This window comes from Mesoplodon mirus (assembly GCF_964341445.2).
Source record: "Mesoplodon mirus genome assembly, chromosome: 4".
Taxonomy (NCBI): Eukaryota; Metazoa; Chordata; class Mammalia; order Artiodactyla; family Ziphiidae; genus Mesoplodon; species Mesoplodon mirus.
Genome location: NC_138979.1, coordinates 58,415,416 through 58,433,446, shown reverse-complemented (window position 1 = coordinate 58,433,446; position 18,031 = coordinate 58,415,416). Strand labels below are relative to the sequence as shown.

At 50.9% G+C, this 18,031-nt stretch overlaps 1 protein-coding gene across 2 annotated transcripts in view; it reads left to right on the top strand.

Annotated features, from left to right (window-relative positions):
* The window catches only part of ITGA11 (integrin subunit alpha 11), a 127,099-nt gene that overhangs the window by 48,876 nt on the left and 60,192 nt on the right, over window positions 1-18,031 (top strand). For both annotated transcript variants that reach the window (XM_082617733.1, XM_082617732.1), the window contains exon 3: window positions 14,123-14,223. In XM_082617733.1, the coding sequence (XP_082473859.1) occupies window positions 14,123-14,223 (101 nt within the window). The remainder of the gene's footprint in view (window positions 1-14,122; window positions 14,224-18,031) is intronic.

Sequence of the window (18,031 nt, the reverse complement as noted above, 5' to 3'; positions counted from 1 at the left end):
TATTTTCTCAGTCCCTTTCTTTTTCTCTTCTTCCTCTGGGACCCCTATAATTCAAATGTTGGTGCATTTAATGTTGTCCCAGAGGTCTCTGAGAGTGTCCTCAATCCTTTTCATTCTTTTTTCTTTATTCTGCTCTGCGGTAGTTATTTCCACTATTTTATCTTCCAGGTCACTTATCTGTTCTTCTGCCTCAGTTATTCTGCTATTGATTCCTTCTAGAGAATTTTTAATTTCATTTATTGTGTTGTTCATCATTATTTGTTTGCTCTTTAGTTCTTCTAGGTCCTTGTTAAACGTTTCTTGTATTTTCTCCATTCTATTTCCAAGATTTTGGATCATCTTTACTATCATTACTCTGAATTCTTTTTCAAGTAGACTGCCTATTTCCTCTTCATTTGTTTGGGCTGATGGTTTTTACCTTGCTCCTTCATCTGCTGTGTGTTTCTCTGTCTTGTCATTTTGCTTAACTTACTGTGTTTGGGGTCTCCTTTTCGCAGGTTGCAGGTTCGCAGTTCCTGTTGTTTTTGGTGTCTTCCCCCAGTGGCTAAGGTTGGTTCAGTGGGTTGTGTAGGCTTCCTGGTGGAGGGGACTGGTGCCTGTGTTCTGGTGGATGAGGCTGGACCTTGTCTTTCTGGTGGGCTGGACCACGTCCGGTAGTATATATTGGGATGTCTGTGACCTTACTATGACTTTAGGCAGCTTCTCTGCTAATGAATGGGGTTGTGTTCCTGTCTTGCTAGTTGTTTGGCATAGGATGTCCAGCACTGTAGCTTGCTGGTAATTGAGTGGAGCTGGGTCTTAGCGTTGAGATGGAGATCTCTGGGAGAGCTTTTGCCGTTTGATATTACGTGGAGCTGGGAGGTCTCTGGTGGACCAATGTCCTGAACTCGGCTCTCCCGCCTCAGAAGCACAGGCCTGATACCTGGCCAGAGCACCAAGACCCTGTCAGCCGCACGTGAGCCAAGGATTTTGTAATCCAAGGAGGAGGACATTTCCAAAAATGTCATGATAGGTTTCGCTCTCCAGTGGTTCAAGTGAGTTCTCAGCCTTTGTTTCTTCATGGCTTCTCAAAATGAGAGTAATGCTGTCAGAGTAGCCGTTACTCATGGTTCAGAAGTGGGGAGGAGTGAAAGCAATCTGAGCTTTAACCCGACTGAAGAAAGTACTTTGAAGGATTCGGCAGAGTCAATGATTCCCTGAGGCAGCTCAGGGCTCCCTGATGGAACACAGGGCTGGCTTCTGTGTACTCTGCTCTCCTACACCCCATCCACCCCCCAGAGATGGGGAGAGGACCAGGAGGGAGAGAGAGGCCAAGGAGCTGTCCCTTAGCCAGCTGTGTGACCTGGGTGAGTGACCTAGCTTCTCTAGGCTACAGTTTCCTCAGCTTCAACACAGACTACTATCTCTCTCTCACAGGACTCTTGCGAGGATTAAGTAAGTTAATGTCAGGGGAAGCACCTAGCATGATCTCTGACACATACTAACCACAGCCCCCCAAACATTCGTTCTTGCATGCTTTCATTTATTTACTTGTTTATATAAAGTGCTTTGAAAGTAGATGAACGCATGACCCACTTTTGTCAACTCTTCTTATTGGGGCACCCTGTCCCCAGTTCCATTATTTCAAAGCCTGATGATCACCTGATAATATAATCTAGGGACTCCCAAAGCTGGCAGAATAGAATTGCCTGTGAAAGTTTAAAAAAGAATACAGATTCCTCAGCCCAATCCAAGACAACAAAATCAGACTCTCTAGAGGTAGGAATATACTTTTAAACATCTCCAAGCAAGTCTAATGCCCAGCCAGGTTCTGGAACCACTAAATCCTTTTTTAAGAGTCTGTGAGGGCTTCCCTGGTGGTGCAGTGGTTGAGAATCTGCCTGCTAATGCAGAGGACACGGGTTTGAGCCCTGGTCTGGGAGGATCCCACATGCCGCGGAGCAATTGGGCCCGTGAGCATCAACTACTGAGCCTGCACGTCTGGAGCCTGTGCTCTGCAACAAGAGAGGCCGTGATTGTGAGAGGCCCGTGCACCGCGATGAAGAGTGGCCCCACTCGCTGCAACTAGAGAAAGCCCTCACACAGAAACAAAGACCCAACACAGCAAAAATAAATTAATTAATTAATAAACTCCTACCCCCAACATCTTCTTTAAAAAAAAAAAAGAGTCTGTGTGTTCCCATGCATTCAGAGGTTAGCTCCTTTCCAGGCTTATGTGGAGAGTGACCCTCACTGCCTGAATCCAAAGGAGTGACCAATGGCAGGAATATAGAGACCAGAAAGCAGGCAGCGATGACCTGATGTGATGCTTCTCAACCAGGTAGGCATCTAACCCTCTGTCTAGACTTCAGGCCACTTATGTAGAGTTCTCTGGGCGAGCGAGGGGAGAATGGAGCAGATTTGGAACGTCAGGGAGGTGTGGGTGGCGAGGAAGACAAGGAATGAGTGAGGCGAGCCTGGGTTGAGAATGACTCCACCACAAGCTCTGTGAAGACGGGGACTTGTCTGTCCCTCCCAGGCCTAGCCTTCACCACAGAAGACACGTTAGATAACGCACCTAAGCACTGGCACCATCAGGACCCAGCTGTCAGTCCTCCCTGCAGGGCTCAGCCCCTTCTTCACCTGAATGACATCTGTCCACCCGGGAGCCTCCATCCAGGAGTTGCCTGCTCCAGGAAGCCTTCCCAGATGTCTGAGCGAGGGCTCCTCCTCTGTGCCCCGCCCCCGCCCTGTCTCGCAACAATGTTCTCCACACTCTCAGCCCCACCACACCACTAAGGGTGTAAACTATGCTTCATTCACCTTCAGTCCATAGTGCCTGGCACACAGCAAGGGCTCAATAACTATTTCTTTGGATTGAAATTGTCCAAGCATCTCTTTTTACAGACGAGGAAACTGATGCCCGGAGAGGGCAGGTGGATCACCCCAGGTCACTTAGCGCATCCGGGAATAGATCAGAGCTCACCACAGACAGATCAACAGGTCCAGGACCAAAAAAGAGTATTTGTCCTTTCGCCTCCAGGCCCTCTCCTCTTGTTTGACCTCATCTGAGTCCACGTGGCTGGTGGAAAGAGCCGTGGACACAATCAGAATACCGGGTGTCCCAGTCTTGCCTCAGCCTCTACCCAGAGAATCTGGACATTCTCTGGGCCTTGCTTTCTTCTGCAGTCTGATGGGACTACCTCCCCCTGTCTGGCTGCCTCCCCTGGCTGTGGGTAGGATGAAACAAGCTGTTCAGCGTGTACACTGGTCACATACAAACTATCACTATCCTTATTATGAGCCAAAGGAAACAGGCCCGCCCAGGATGCAGAAGAGGCACATACCAAGAAATTAAAACTATACATTCCACTGAGAAACATCTGCCCACACTATGGCTATGTTTACGTTTCATTTCCAGAGGAAAGAGTTGTGATAAAACTGGGGGGGACGGGGGGAGGGGAGACTCAGCATGACTTGGAAAAACAAGCAAGAGTTTATCAGACATTTTGAAAACAGAAGGGATTTTTATACTGTGGACACAGCCTCTCTGGAGGGACATCAGACCACAGCCACTTTCCTGGGGAGAGCTGGGCCAAGGGCACCCCAAGGTTGGTGGTCCATCTGCAGATGGCACCCAGAAGAGCTCAGCCCAGCTCTGCTCCCAGCTACATCCCAAGCAGAGTGAAGATTCAGCTTGTCTTTGAAAAAGGAGCAGCCTCCTCATTTTCACTCAACAAACAGTTATTGAGCCTTGACTGTGTTCAAGGTACTTTGACCAGCACTGAGGGGAAGATTTAAAAGATGGATCACAGTCTCTCTATGCTATCTAGAGGCAGATTATCTAAAAGAGAGAAAAAAACAGACGAGAGGTACAAAGCATCATGGGAACTGAGGGAGAGCTTTCAGCTGAGAGATCAAGGAGTGCTTCCTGGAGGAAGAGTCACTGAAGCCAGTTCAGTGGAACTGGACTGGAATGGAGCCAGTTTAGCGGTTTGGGATGAGGGGAGCGCATGCACAGAGGCAGGAATGAGAATGCCAGGTGTGGTGAAAAAAGGACAGCGGCCCTGTGAGACTTGGCATCAGGCTGTGAGGAGGGGAGGGCATTGAGCTAGATGGCACAAACTGGCCACTCTTTTTCTGACGGTCAGTGGGTCAGGATCTAATTTTCCCTTCAAATGGGTTGAAAATGTGCTTTGCAGTCACCTTCCCTCCCTCCTTGCTCTTCTGTTCTAACTACTTCTGTACATCAGGGGGAAAATGCTGTCTGGATGTAAGCTGAGGTGGACCCAGAAGTTTCCAGGAACAAGGCAGAGAGCCAAGCTTGTGAAATCAACAGCTGTGATGATGCTTGTCAGCGGGCTCTGTGACCAAGATGACAGGGCGGCTCCGGGGCCAACCTGCACGGTGACAGGCACGCGCTTTGTACCCACTCCTGGCACTGCTATGCATCGCCACTGGTGCACAGGGGTTTTTTTATTCATTCGTATTGATAAAGGCCTTGTGCAATGGGAAAAAAAAATTTTTAAGCACCTGAACAGTTATCAATAGGAAAAGGGATGAAACTATTTAAATATCCGTCAATAGGAGAATGATTAAAAAGAAAACAATAACACTGTGCCAGCGGTATACAGGATGAGGCAGAGCTATACTATCCATCTATACCACGGCCGCCCCTCACATCCAAGGGGCCTGAGTCAAGAAAACAAGCGGGGCTCCAGCCCACAGCCCACCATCGTTTCTTCCCACCTCTAGTTCCCTCTTGGTGATCAAGGGGCCTCACACATGTGGACACCCCACCCTATATATCCAAGCTCTGTCCACAAGATCTGTCCAGCAAGCAGCCGCTCCTTGGCTAGCCCCATCAGTGGTATGATTCATCATCAAAAAGACAGATCCAGGGCTTCCCTGGTGGCGCAGTGGTTGAGAGTCCGCCTGCCGATGCAGGGGACACGTGTTCGTGCCCCAGTCTGGGAAGATCCCACATGCCGTGGAGTGGCTGGGCCCGTGAGCCATGGCTGCTGAGCCTGCGCGTCCGGAGGCTATGCTCCACAACGGGAGAGGCCACAACAGTGAGAAGCCCACGTACTGCAAAAAAAAAAAAAAAAAAGACAGATCCAGGGGGGGCTTCCCTGGTGGCGCAGTGGTTGAGAGTCCGCCTGCCGATGCAGGGGACACGGGTTCGTGCCCTGGTCCGGGAAGATCCCACATGCCGCAGAGCAGCTGGGCCCGTGAGCCATGGCCTCTGAGCCTGCGCGTCCGGAGCCTGTGCTCTGCAATGGGAGAGGCCACAACTGTGAGAGGCCCGCGTACTGCAAAAAAAAAAAAAAAAAAGATCCAGGGAAGAAGCCTGTCCTGAGCTGTTGGAGCAGGAGACTCTGGCATCCCAGTGACCCAGAGTGGGGGGATGTGGGCTCTAGGTGCCTTGACCCCTAGGACTCCTCACCCCATAGAAAGAGGAACAGCCAGAGAAGGGTCAGTGCAGGACCCAGGGCAGGGGCCCCAGTGGCCAGGTCTAAGTGTGGAATTGATATATACTGACATGGAAAGTATAAAATAATTAAGTGAAAAAAGCACACTGCAGAACCATGTGTGTAGAATGGATTCATTTTTTAAAATTTCCTACATAAACGCTTAGAAGGTTTTCTGCATCCCTGCTGCTAATGGTAGGTGATCTATAGAGGGCTGGGTTAAGAAGGGAAGTGAAAAGCCTTGCACGTTATACTTTGCACAGTTCTGTGCTATGAACATTGTACAAGCATGTATTATTTTTATAATCTAAAAAAATTCTTAAAGAATACTTTTTAAATGTTACTAGTTTTTTGTACCAGTTAAAGTATTTCTTATGTGTTTTCTTGTGACCAAAAGAAACAAAACAAAGTTTTTTGAAAATTCAATCCTGGATCATTCCTAGACAGTCAAGGAGGTTGCTGTGGTCATGACTCCCAGATGTAGTAAAAATTCCCCAGACACACATGTTTCTCCACATGTCCAAAGGGCGTCCTATCTGCTTCTTCAGCAGATCTTTCATACAAGGGCTCCCAATCCTGCCTGCACATCTGGGAGCTTCTACAAATAGATTCCCAGGTCCCATCCCCCAACTGGCTGAATTAGAATCTTCTGGAGGTTGTGCCCAGAAATCTGCATTTGTAATTCCCCAGGTGATTCTGATGACCCTCGAAACCCTGGGTGGCAAGTAGCCCAGGCAACGGTTCAGTCCCATTTGGTAGATGAGAACACTGAGGCCCAGGGCAGTTAACAGCCTTGTCTCAGGGCAGGATGGGCAGTCTGTTGGTTCTTCTGCTAGAGCTGGTTCTTCTTCTCTCCCAGCTGAGTTAACAGGTACTGGAAGACAAAAGGGGGCCTGTTGTCAGCCGTCCCAATTTGCAGGCTATCAGATTGCAGCAGTCTCACTATGCCAGGTGATTAGCTAATTTGTTCAACAGCTATATTTGGAGGACCTACTCTGTGCCAGGCACTGTTCTGGGTATTTAGAGCTGCAAACCTGACCAACAAGGTCCTAGCTCCCTTGCATATCAAATTCTGAGAGCTAAGGATGATTAAAAGTCATATGAAAAAGGCAGCATCCGAGAATGCAAAGTGCTATGAGGAAGATAAGGAAGGGTGGGGAGGTGGTGAGTGACAGGTGGTCCGGAAAGCCCTCTTTGGGGAGGTGACATTGGAGCTGAGCCCTAAATGATGACCCGGCTGTGCCCAGCATTCATAGCAGCCTTGGTAAAAGTGGGGACAGACAGGTGAGCAGCAGTGAGATAATATAGAGCCTCAGAAGGCATGATGAAGGGGATGGATTATACTGGAATGGATTTGGGCCTTTGAGCCCAGCGAGGGTTCTGGTCGCCATGCCTCTGCTTCCCCTACACGGTGCTTCTCAAACATGAGTGAGTATCTGCATCCCCTGGAAGGCTTGTTAACACGCAGATGCTGGGCCCCACCTCCAGTTTCTGATTCCCTTCCTTGTTGGTCTCAGGTAGGGCCGAAGACATTACATTTCTAATAAGCTCCCAGGGGAGGTGGACACTGCTGGGCTGGGAACCACTCTGAGAACCACTGCTGCATTGTAACGGCCTGTTGACCTGCCTGTCTCCTCTACTAGGCTGGAGGTCTCCTGAAGGCAGAGACCACATCATGGTCACCATTGTGCCCCCTGTGCTTGGTGCATTCGTAGGAGCTCAGTAGATGCTTAAGATTCAGTGAATGAATGAGGGTGTGGGTCATCAGCAACATGAAATAATATCTGTAAAGGCCTTAGAACATACAAGCACTATGTAACTGTGTTAGGGTTCCTCAGAGAAACAGAACTGATAGATGATAGATAGATAGATAGATAGATAGATAGATAGATAGATAATAGAAAAAGAAAGAGAGAGATTATAAGGAGTTGGCTCATAGGATTATGGAGGCTGGCAAGTCCCCAAATCTGCAGTTTGAGTCAGCAAATTGAAGACCCAGGGGAGCTGATACTGTAGTTCCAGTCTGAAAGCAAACAGGCTAGAGACCTAGGAAGAGCCAACACTTCAGTTTGAGCCAAGGTAAGAAAAAGCCAATGCCTCAACTCAGAGGCAGTCAGTTAGAAAGGATTCTCTCTTATTCAGCGGAGGGTCAGGCTTTTTGTTCTATTCGGGCCTTCAACTGATTGGACAAAGCTCACCCTCATTGGGGAGGACAATCTACTTTACTCAGTCTACAGATTTAAATGGTAATCTCATCCAAAAGCACCCTCACAGACACACCTAGCATAGTATTTGACCAAATATCTGGGCACCCCTTGGCCCAGTCAGGTTGACACATGCAATGAACCATCACAGTACACATAGTTGTTTAAATACACCCAGTGGATTCTCATCTCTGGTGAGGGATTTATGGAGGCAGGGAGAGTAAGGAATGTGCTGGCAAACAGAGGGGTTCTCATTTTCCTGGACTCTTCCTCCTCAGGAGTCCAGCCCTGCCAGGCATCTGAGCCACAGTGAACCACAAGCCCCTCCAACGAGCCCAGGGAGACCTGGAGGTGCCAACCCCCCTCGACAGGTCCCAGGTCAGGGGCTCTCCCTCCGCAGCCCACCCCCAGCCAGGACCAGGGTTTGCTGCACTCAGCACTTCTCCAGCCCCATCTTGAACACATTAGGCACCATACTCAGCTGGCTGAAAGAGGTTACATTTTCCATGGAGAGAGGAGAGAAACGGCCTCGTTAGAGGAATAGTCTCTCTTTGTTCCCTTGAGCTCCTGCTCCTCAAGTGGGAGCCCCTCCCTGATGCCCCGATCTGATTTCAGGGAAGGAAATGAAGCCAGGAGAGAAATGGAACAAAGGGCCTGGAGTGGGTTTGAGTGGAGGAGGGGTGCAGTCCCAGCTCCGAAACTGACCAGCGTCTCCCCACAGGCTTGCTACATCCACCTTCTGAGCCTCAGATACAATCTGCCCTTCCAGCTCCAAAGCTGTCCTGGTGATCAAAATCAAATGCAGGTCAATCACATCCAAAGGGATTCACTAATATGAAAAGAATTGGTAATAATTGGATTTCCTGGGATGCAAGGTCCAGGTCTTGAGGAGAGGAGCAAAGAGGCTGACCAGGGAGGGGATGCAACCCACATCTTGCCTTTCCTAGGCAGTCCGTGCTGGTCCCTGGGCTCAGGACCTTCTCCAGGGGCAGGCCCATCAGTTGCAAATATCCTCTTTCCTTCCCCAACAGCTGATGGCCTTTTTGTTCCCGTGGCTTCTGCCGGCCCCATCTGCTGGGGAGCTAAACTGTTCACACCTGCCTTCCCAGACACAGCCAGTCAAAGGCGGAGCAGAGCCAGCCTCTGCCTCCCGGCTTTCCAGCCTCCACGGCTCGGGTGAGGGCGAGGGCACCACCCTGGGAGTCAGGACACCCTGCACCCGTCCTGCTCTGCCACCATCTCGTCTGAGCCCTCATGCACAATACTTCTATGCCTCGTTGGTATGTGACAAGCCTAGACAGAGGAGCCTCCACGTTTCCTCCCAGCTCTGATGGTCTGCAAGGCCAGTTACCAGGTAACTAGAAACATCTGGAGTGCAGGGCTCCCTGTCCAAGGGGCTGTTTTAAGTGGGGTGCACACAGAACAAAAGGATTTCTGTTCCCACAAGGCTGGACCAGGGGACAGTTTTATGCATTTAGTTAAACAACCAGAGAGAAATAATATACGTGGTGTCGGCAAGTCTGCCCACCACTCACACAATAAGTATATACCCCAGATGGGACGTGAGCAGGGGTTTATGAATCTGTTCCTCTCTCATTGGTCATGGATACTGTGTTCCTCGTATAGCATGGTAATATATGGAATTTCTAGGGGTAATTTTAACTATGTGCTTCTTTTTTTTTTTTTTGCCTTGCTCATTCTAGTTAGGATGTTTTCAGTTATAAATACCTGAAAACTTAACTCAGACTTATACAGTAAAAAGTAGTTATTGCTTATATATCTGAAAAGTCCAGCAGCAGTCACACTTCAGGTATAGTTTGATCCAGGGGTTCACAGTATCCGTGGGACTTCAGCTTTCTCTCTTGATGCTTCTCTCAGTCCTCCTTCTCTCATACCCCTCATCATTACAAGGTGGCTGCTAGCAGTTCCACGCCCTACATCTGTACACTATGGCATCCAGAGAAAAGGGACCACTTTGGTCCCTAAAGCCCAAGAGGAGGTCCTGAGATTGGGGTGACTTACGTCATTGGCCTACTCAATCCCTTCAGTCCAAGGATAACACTGGCCTGGCCTACAGTATATGCTCAGTCCCTACAACTGGGAATGAAGCCAGATTTTCTAGATCCCCAAACAGAAATGAGGACTGTTGGGAAGAGGGAAATGGAAAATCAAGCAACAGTGACTTTAAACAGGAGCTGGGTCACTGCATTGAACCTCTGCGCACAGAAACTATTCAATTTCTCAGCAACCTTTTTTCCAGGCACTGAATCTGGAGGCTCCTCCTAGGCCTGAGGCAAAACTAAAAGCTCTGGAAGCTGCTGCTGCTGTCGACTGTCAGGCAGAAGGTCAGAACAGTCCCTGGGGACCTTTTACCCTGGGCTTCAAGACCATCCTACATTAGTGAGGCAGGGCAGATGAGGGCATCTTGACCCTCAAGGAATTATGACACTAAAGCACTGGCCACAGCAGTCAGCAGGGATCACATACTGGTTTATGTGGGAAAGCCTGGGCTAATCAGTGAGGGTTTCCTGGAGCAGGTGGGACTTTGTGTGCTGGGTCTTAAAGGGTGGGATGTGCACACCATAGCGGATGCACAGGACGGTATACTGGAGCACAGAAATAAAACGACTCAAGTTCTATTTAGGTTTATCTTTTATCTGAAAAAAATAGGATTACTGATACTGAATACACAGATTGCCAGCTGTACACTGGTATAACTTATATACAAATTTACGTATATTGGGAGTACACATTACCTTTTTTCCTTATAGGAGTGTGCAGTTTAAAAGGTTTGGAGATTAAATTGCCTTGAAGGATGGAACCAGGGCTAAGGTCCCCACTGGGCCTTGTTGGAGAAGGTGTGAGGTAGGGATGCAGGGGCCCCTTCTCTTACGCTATGTCATGCTGGGATCCCAGGAGCCCAGCATGCAGAGGGGCCACATCCTGCCATCCTCAGGTGGCCGTCCCCACAGTGAGCCTCCTCCCTTGGCAAGGCCCTGCTTAGAAAGCAACCGCTAGAGAAGGGTCCTCCAGGGCTATGGCTGAAGCCTGCCACCAATTCTCCCATCCGCAGCAGCCCTGCTCCCCGCCTCTATAGGAGGAAGGCCAGGAGCCCGCAGCCAGTGAGTCACGGCACACAGCCCATGGAGAGGGCCCAATGCTCACCACGACCTTTGGGGTTTACCATCTGGTTCCCATGCCAGAGGGTATAGGGTGTCCAGCCCCTGAGAAGCACAGTGGGCCCTGAGGCTGCAGATGGCTATATAAGGCTGAGGCTGCGGGAGTGACAGGGGTGCCAGACCCCAGGAGCAATTTGGCTGGTCTCAGTGGTGACACAAACATTTTCCCTGTGCTTCGCCATTATCCCCCAACAGCAAGACTGAATCATATCCTCAAAACCTCAAGCCTGACGGGCAGACGTAATGCCAAGAATCAAGAACAGCAAAGAGGGCTAACCCAGGCCCTCCCTTCATGGCAAAACAATATTTGGGACAACACAGAGAAAGCTGCCCCAGGAGAACTAGTGCCAGCTCTGCCACAAACTGTGGGGCCTGGGTCAGCTCACCTCTCCAGGCCTCAGTTTCTGCATCTGTACGATGGGAACAGTAAGCCCTGCCCTGCTACCTCATGAAGTGCCCAGGACCCCCAGAGGAATCAGGTTTGGGAGAATGGGGACAGGACGTAGGGGGGGGCCCTCATTCTTTGAAAAGGACACAGCCTGGTCTTGAGGCAAATTTGGGGTCACGACGACTTGGTGTACTTACTGCCAGATTGTCACATGTTGGCCACTTCAAGGACAGATGACTTCTAGGAAGGCTCCAGTCTTTGTGGACTTTTTGTGGACTCTCCTATATCTAGGAGCTTACCTAGATATACCCCTTTCTGTTTGTCAGTGCCTTGTGGCATCTGTGGCTCCCCAGATGACCCTAGGTGACCTACCCTAGGTGACCCTAGGAGGTAGGCAATAGTGGAACTTTTAACCCTATTTCATGACCAAGAAAACCAAGGTCAATGAACTTCTCCAGGCCACACGGCAAGCTGGTGACAGAATCAGGGTGAAGAAACACCCAGCCCTGGAATCTCAGCCCAAAGATCTTGCCCTGTAATTGGGACTCCACCAAGTTGTCTGTGGGGCCTCAAGAGTTCCACTCTGTAAAATGGGGAGAGTTGTGAGGAGCCTGCCTTGTCAGGCAGCAGGAGTGTTTTCTAGAAGACACACGGGGATCACTTTTTTAGAAGATGGCCAGGTTTTGTTTTTTCTAATCTAGAACTTGCTGTGCCTGATTGTCCCGGAGGCACCCTGCGAGATGTTCCTCGAAGGCATGCTTTCCAGAAAGCACTCACCATCAGGCAGTGGTGTCCTAGAAGGAACATCGCTCTGGGACACTTGGTCACACACCAGGTTGACCTTGAAAATGGGAGCAGCCAGAAAAGCAACCTTGGAACCCAAACTTTCCTTACTGACCTCTCTCCCATCTCCTTCTCTCTCTCTTTTTTTTTTGGCTGGAAAAAATGGAGCAGCCTTGACCACACAATCACTCGCAGAATTAAGTAGCCAAAAATCACATTGTCTAGACAAATAGATTTTATGAGTCCAGTTAATTCCTGCCAGTCAAAAATAGGCATGCTTAATAAGTGGATATATTTAGAATCTGTCATTATCTGGTCCCCAGGGGAGAAACCTCAGCTCTTATTACATAGACTCTAATTTCAAACAGAGCTCTACTAACTCCCACGCCGGACCTTAGTTCTTTCCTGATGGCACAGAGAGGTGGGTGGGAGCTGGGCAGGGAGATATTTGACCACAAGAAGCTACTTAAGTCCTGTGAACCTCCAGGTCCGTCCCTCTCAACCATCTTAAGCCAGAAAATGAGCAACTGCTTCTTCTTTGGGTCATGTTTCCAGTGGGTGGCAAGTTGTCGTGAGAGCAGGGCTACGGAAAGGTCTGCACGCTCCCAATGTGTCACATGTCCCTGTGCCCCTCGGGGTCTGGGAGACCTCCAGGGCTGTGTGCGCCGTGGCACCTCCTGCCATGACAGTGCAGCTGTGCCTGGGAGAGCGGTTCCTGACTTGCTGTTAGCACCAGGGCCTGAGCCAAGCAGGCGGATGGTGGCTGAGAGCAGAACTGACACCCACAGCCTAGAGGGGTCCAGATATGCCAGAGGCAGGTGACGCTGAAGGGACACAGTGCCCAATTTCAGGATTTTGCTTCACGTCAGCACTGGGATTCCAGCTGCCTGGCTGGGCCACTCTGGGTCACCTCCAATGGTGCTGCCCGCTGGTGGGCCAGAGATAAGACATAGAGGGGGCTTTGGGGCACTCTAAGGAGAGGGCCTGGGGGCTGTCCAGGTTGTGGTGGGATTCTCCCTGGCCCCGAGGGAGGTGGCACTGCCGGGGCTTCGCCAGGTCAGGAGGGAGTGGCCGCTCTTTCTCTAGAAATATGTGTGCATGTAAGCAACATGCGTTAATTTCCAGCGGGTGCATAACAAATTAGCACAAAGTATTGATAGATGACTTCCCAAAACAGAAGTTTATTCTCTCACAGGTCTGGAGACCAGACCTCCAAAATCAGGTCATCAGCAGGGCTGTGCTTCTTCTAAAGGATCTAGGAGAAATCTTCCTTGCTTCTTCCAGCTTCCAATGGTCCCAGGCATTCTTTGGCTTGCGGCAGCTTCACTCCTAGCTGTGCCTCCATCTTCACATGGCTTCCTCTTCTCTCTGGGTCTCTCCTTTGTGTGTCTCCTTAAGGACACATCATTGAATTTAGGGCCCACCTAGGTAATCCAGGATGACCTCATCTTGAGATCCTTAACTACAATTGCAAAAACCCATTTTCCAAACAAGGTCACAAAGGCATATAGGCTCAAGGCAGAAGGCCCAGCTGGGTGTTTGCCCCTTCCCATTCTTTAGCCCGGCTGGCTGCCTTGCCCACCCTGAGCAAAGACTTAGTGCCTCAGGGGACAGCCATGAACACTGTGCAACATGCCCCAGCCCCCGGGTCACCAGCTGAAAGACTCATGTAAGGTGAGGAATGAGGCCACCCACAGGTAGTGGCAGATGGCCAAGACTCCAAAATCATCCTTCCTCTGCCTGAATGACCCCTATTACCACAGTCACACCATCTAGCAAACTCATATTCATCTGTTAAGACCCAGATCAAGAATACCTCCTCCATGATGTCTGCCCTGCCCTCTTCTCACAAGGATGGCCTCCATCCCATTTGTTGCCAGACCCATGTGGTCTTCATCTCTGTGTCTCCAGATCCTGGCAAGAGCCTGGATAGGCCACAACATCCCTCTTTCAGGGAGACGAAGGTCTGAGTGTGAGGGTATGTGTGGGCTGCCCCGCCAGGATTCCCTCCTGCCCTCCCTACCCTACTCTCCCCTCAGCACTGCCCTGCAGGTTCCATCCTTTGCCAGGAAGGAGAACCTCCCCCAGCATCTTCACTTGTCTTCTTTTCCTTCCCAGGTTGGTCATCGGCGCTCCACTGGAAACCAACGGCCACCAGAAGACAGGAGACGTGTACAAGTGTCCAGTGACCCAAGGGAACTGCACCAAGCTCAACCTGGGTAACTTGGGCCACTGGTCTCTCCACAAGGAAGCCAACCATTGTCCAGGGTGGGGCAGGTGCTGAAACACGTCCCTGCCCACAGTCACACTGTGAGGTGACCTAGCTGGCGTTGCTGTCCCTATTTTGCAGATGAGGAAGCTGAGGCCAGAGAGAGGAAGTGACTTTCCCACAGTCACACAGCTTGTCAGGGGCTGGCCAGGATTCACACCCAGGTCTCCAGTGTCCCAGGCCATGGCTCTTTCTGCCTCATCCACGGCCCCTCAGCACAGGGGAGCCAGGAGCATTTCCTATCTCTTTTTTCTGACTTGGAAATAATAACAATAGCCAACATTCATATGTCTTATATACTGTTCACCACATGCCAGGTACTGGTTTAAGCACTTTTAGGTATTTTTTGACTCATTTAATCCCCACAACAGCCGTATGAGATTTAATCATTAACGACAGCCTGTGGAGGTGAGGGGACCTGCCCAGGGTCACCCAGCTAATAAGCAGCAAGGCCAGGATTCCAACCCAGGCCATCTGCAGCCACCCTTTAACCACTGAGCAGCACTGCCTTTCTGAAATGATGACTGTGTTCCTCACTGAAGCACTCTGGGGCACAGGGGAGACGCTGTGAGCAGCCTCAAGGCCTTCCAAGTCCTTGTAAATCTACGTGTACATGTGCGCGTGTGTGCGCACAGCCTGCGTCCACTAAAGCACACGCGCCACTCCTCTAAAGCACTTCTGCTTTGTCCTAAAGGTCAGACAGTGGCCAGGCTATCACTTTGCTTTCAAAAGGGAGCAAAAGTCCCATTTGGGCTGAGAAGCTGCGATTCCAGGACTGGCCTTCCCCAGGGCAGGACCCTCAGCCTCCCACTCTTCCAGGAGGGGAGCCTCCATCCTAGAGCAATGGAGTGGGGTCCCCTGGGGAGGCTGTGGGGAAGCAGGGCCTGGGGCGGTGGGGGGTTGGGGGGGGAGATGGCAGAGCTTTAAGAGATAAGCAGATGGATGAAAAGGCCACATCAAAGAGAAAGCATGTGAAACCAGATCCCCAGGGCAGCCAGCTGTCCCAGCATATAGTGCTGGATGCTCCCGCTGGCCACATCTGTGTCAGGGCCGTGGATGGGAAGTTCAAACCCCAGCACAGCCGGGGGCCCAGGCTTCAGTGAGGAAACGGTCCAGGGCGGGCTGGAGTCCGGCTGGCAGCTTATGGATCCCGGTCGTCACCACCCTGAGAGCACAGGCTCCCAAACAAGCCAAGCTGGATTCTCCTTCCAGCTGTACAGTTTCCTCACTGTGTGTCCAGGGGGAGCTCACATCCTCTCTCTGAGCCTCTGTTCACTTATGTGTGACCCTAGGATCCATCCCAGGTCTAATATGCCCCCCAGCCTTTCATGAGCACCTAGTATGTGCCAAGCACGATGCCAGTTACTGGGGATACAGCAGGGAACAAGGAGCCAAGGGCTCTGCTGGGAGGGCACAGTAAGCGAGGAGACAAACTACAGTAGAAAGCAGGATCATCTCAGGTGGGGAGAGATGCTGTGCGATAAACCAGGTGTTATGATAAGAGAGGCTGGGTGGGGAGGAGGTAGGGGGCGGGTACTATCTTAGCAAGGTGATCAGGGAAGGTTTCCCTGAGCAGGTAACTTTTGAGCAAAGGTCCGATGGTGAGGTGGAATCAAGTGGGACCACAGCATTCCAGGTAGAGGAGAAGCAAGTGCAAAGGTCCTGAGGTAGGAATGAACTTGCTCTGTTGGAGGACGGAAAGAAGGCTGGGGCAAAGGGAGCAAGGGGGTGGTGGTAGACGTGCGCACTGAGCTTGGGGCCTGGGCCACTGAGAAGAGCCCCCGGTCCAGGTGGGGACCAAGACACATGAACCCATCATTTAGGTTCCTCTATCGCTCTGGTTTCCAATGTGGACCTAATTTCCCTCCGAAGGAGGAGGAGCCCCTGCTGACAATGGGAGACACGATGCCATCAGACTCTGAAATGGGGGCTTAAGCTGGGAGGCGGTGGGCAGCAAAGTGCATGGAGGCCGAGGAAGAGTACTGGTCAGGAAGCACCTCATTTGAGGAGAGTTTCTTTCCCTCCCGATGAGGAGGCAGGAAGACCATCTGTCAGTTTATCCCCACAGTGGAAAACGCAAGGCAGGGAAACCTGAGTCCTAGTTTTTCCTATGGCCTCTCCAGGCTCTGAGCCCCACTCAGCCAAGAATGTTCTTTCCTTTCTCTCCAGGGAAGTGGGTGTCAGTTATTCACACCTCAGTGTTGAAGGGTCTACCTACCTCTGGTGCTTTTTTTCCCAACACCTGGATGAAGTCAGGGTTTTCATTGAGCGGCAGGGGCTCGGGGAGGGGATGTGATTCTGGAAGGCAAGCCCTGTGTGAGGAGGGGCTTATGCCCCATCCCTCACACAGACCCACTGAGAAAGGTTTAAGTCTCTCCTGGTCACAGAGGGGAGGTTAGTGACTGCTCCAAATCCACGAGCAGCAGAAGCTGGACTTGAACCTGAATCTTTCTTACTCCAATGCAAAGGTCTTCCCCACCATGCCGTCTGCTTCCTGGCCCACAGTTTCATTGAGGACCTCAGTCATTGAGACAAGGGAGGAAGAGAGGGGGCGGGGTGAGGTGGGGGACGTACCCTTTAAATAAATGGGGGGCAGAATTCTCCAAGCCGCTGAGGGGAGGAATTTGCCCAGTTGGGGCTTGGAGCTTCCTCTCCAGACTTCTCACCACATCCCTCTGCAGCCACAGCCCTGCTGTCAGGTGGGGAAAGTCGGGATGTAACGTTGGCTCTGCTGGGTTCAAGTCCCCACGCTATCATTTATCAGTGATTGACCTTATAGAAGTCACTAACCCTCTGTGTGCCTTGACTTTCTCCTCTGTAAAATGAAAATGGTGACCCCTGGGCCTCCCAGGACCAAGAGGGGGTCCTGGGAGGGCAGGTGGGCGCAGCACTTTGTAAATGATAAGGCACCATAAAAGCACCAGGGTTGTTACTATTATTTTCTCTCCGGTTGCTTTGGACAGACAAACCAGAAAACAATCCCAGGCACCTGTAGAACAGCCAAGAGAGGCTGGATTTCAAAAGGAACCTTACTACAAACTGAAGGAAACCAAGGGGAAACAAACAACAAACACAGCCGCCCCACCCTAGCCCACAGTACAGTGGGGGGTCTGAAGTTCTGGCCTCTGCCCATGCCCAACCCCAGGTCTTGCTGGCCTGGGCCGCAGAGGGTCGGCCAACTCTTCACACTTCCAATCGCCAACAAAGCTAAATGCTCCTGAGCCCTTAGAGATCACTCCCCTCGCCTGAAGCAGAGAACACATCTAGATCCTGCGCACAGCCGATGAGGACTGCTCGCTCCGGCTTAACAAAATACCCAACTCACTTCCCCCTAAACTCTCCCCGGCAAGTGTCTGCACATGTGTGCGCGCGCATACACCACACACACACACACACACACACACACACACTCTTCTGGGGACTTCAAGCTCACTTCTTTCCTTTCAGTGGCCTGACAGAATGATCTAGTAAAACCTTCCCCAATATAATCTGCTTAGTAAATTTAATCTCCACAACCCTCTCCCTCCACCCAGTTGGCTGATAATTCTGCCCCTGAATACTCCTCTGGGGACCAGCCACACAATGGCATTCTTGGGCAAGACTTTGTGCCTCTAGAAGGCTCTTGTTAAGTTGGCGATTTGCTCCCTGTGAGAAAGAATCAGCTATCGTGTGTCAGTTTATCAGCTGAGCGGAGAACCGGACCCTGAGAGAGTTGGGCAGGGGACTGCTACGTTTGATGGCAGGTTGTCTTAAAGAAA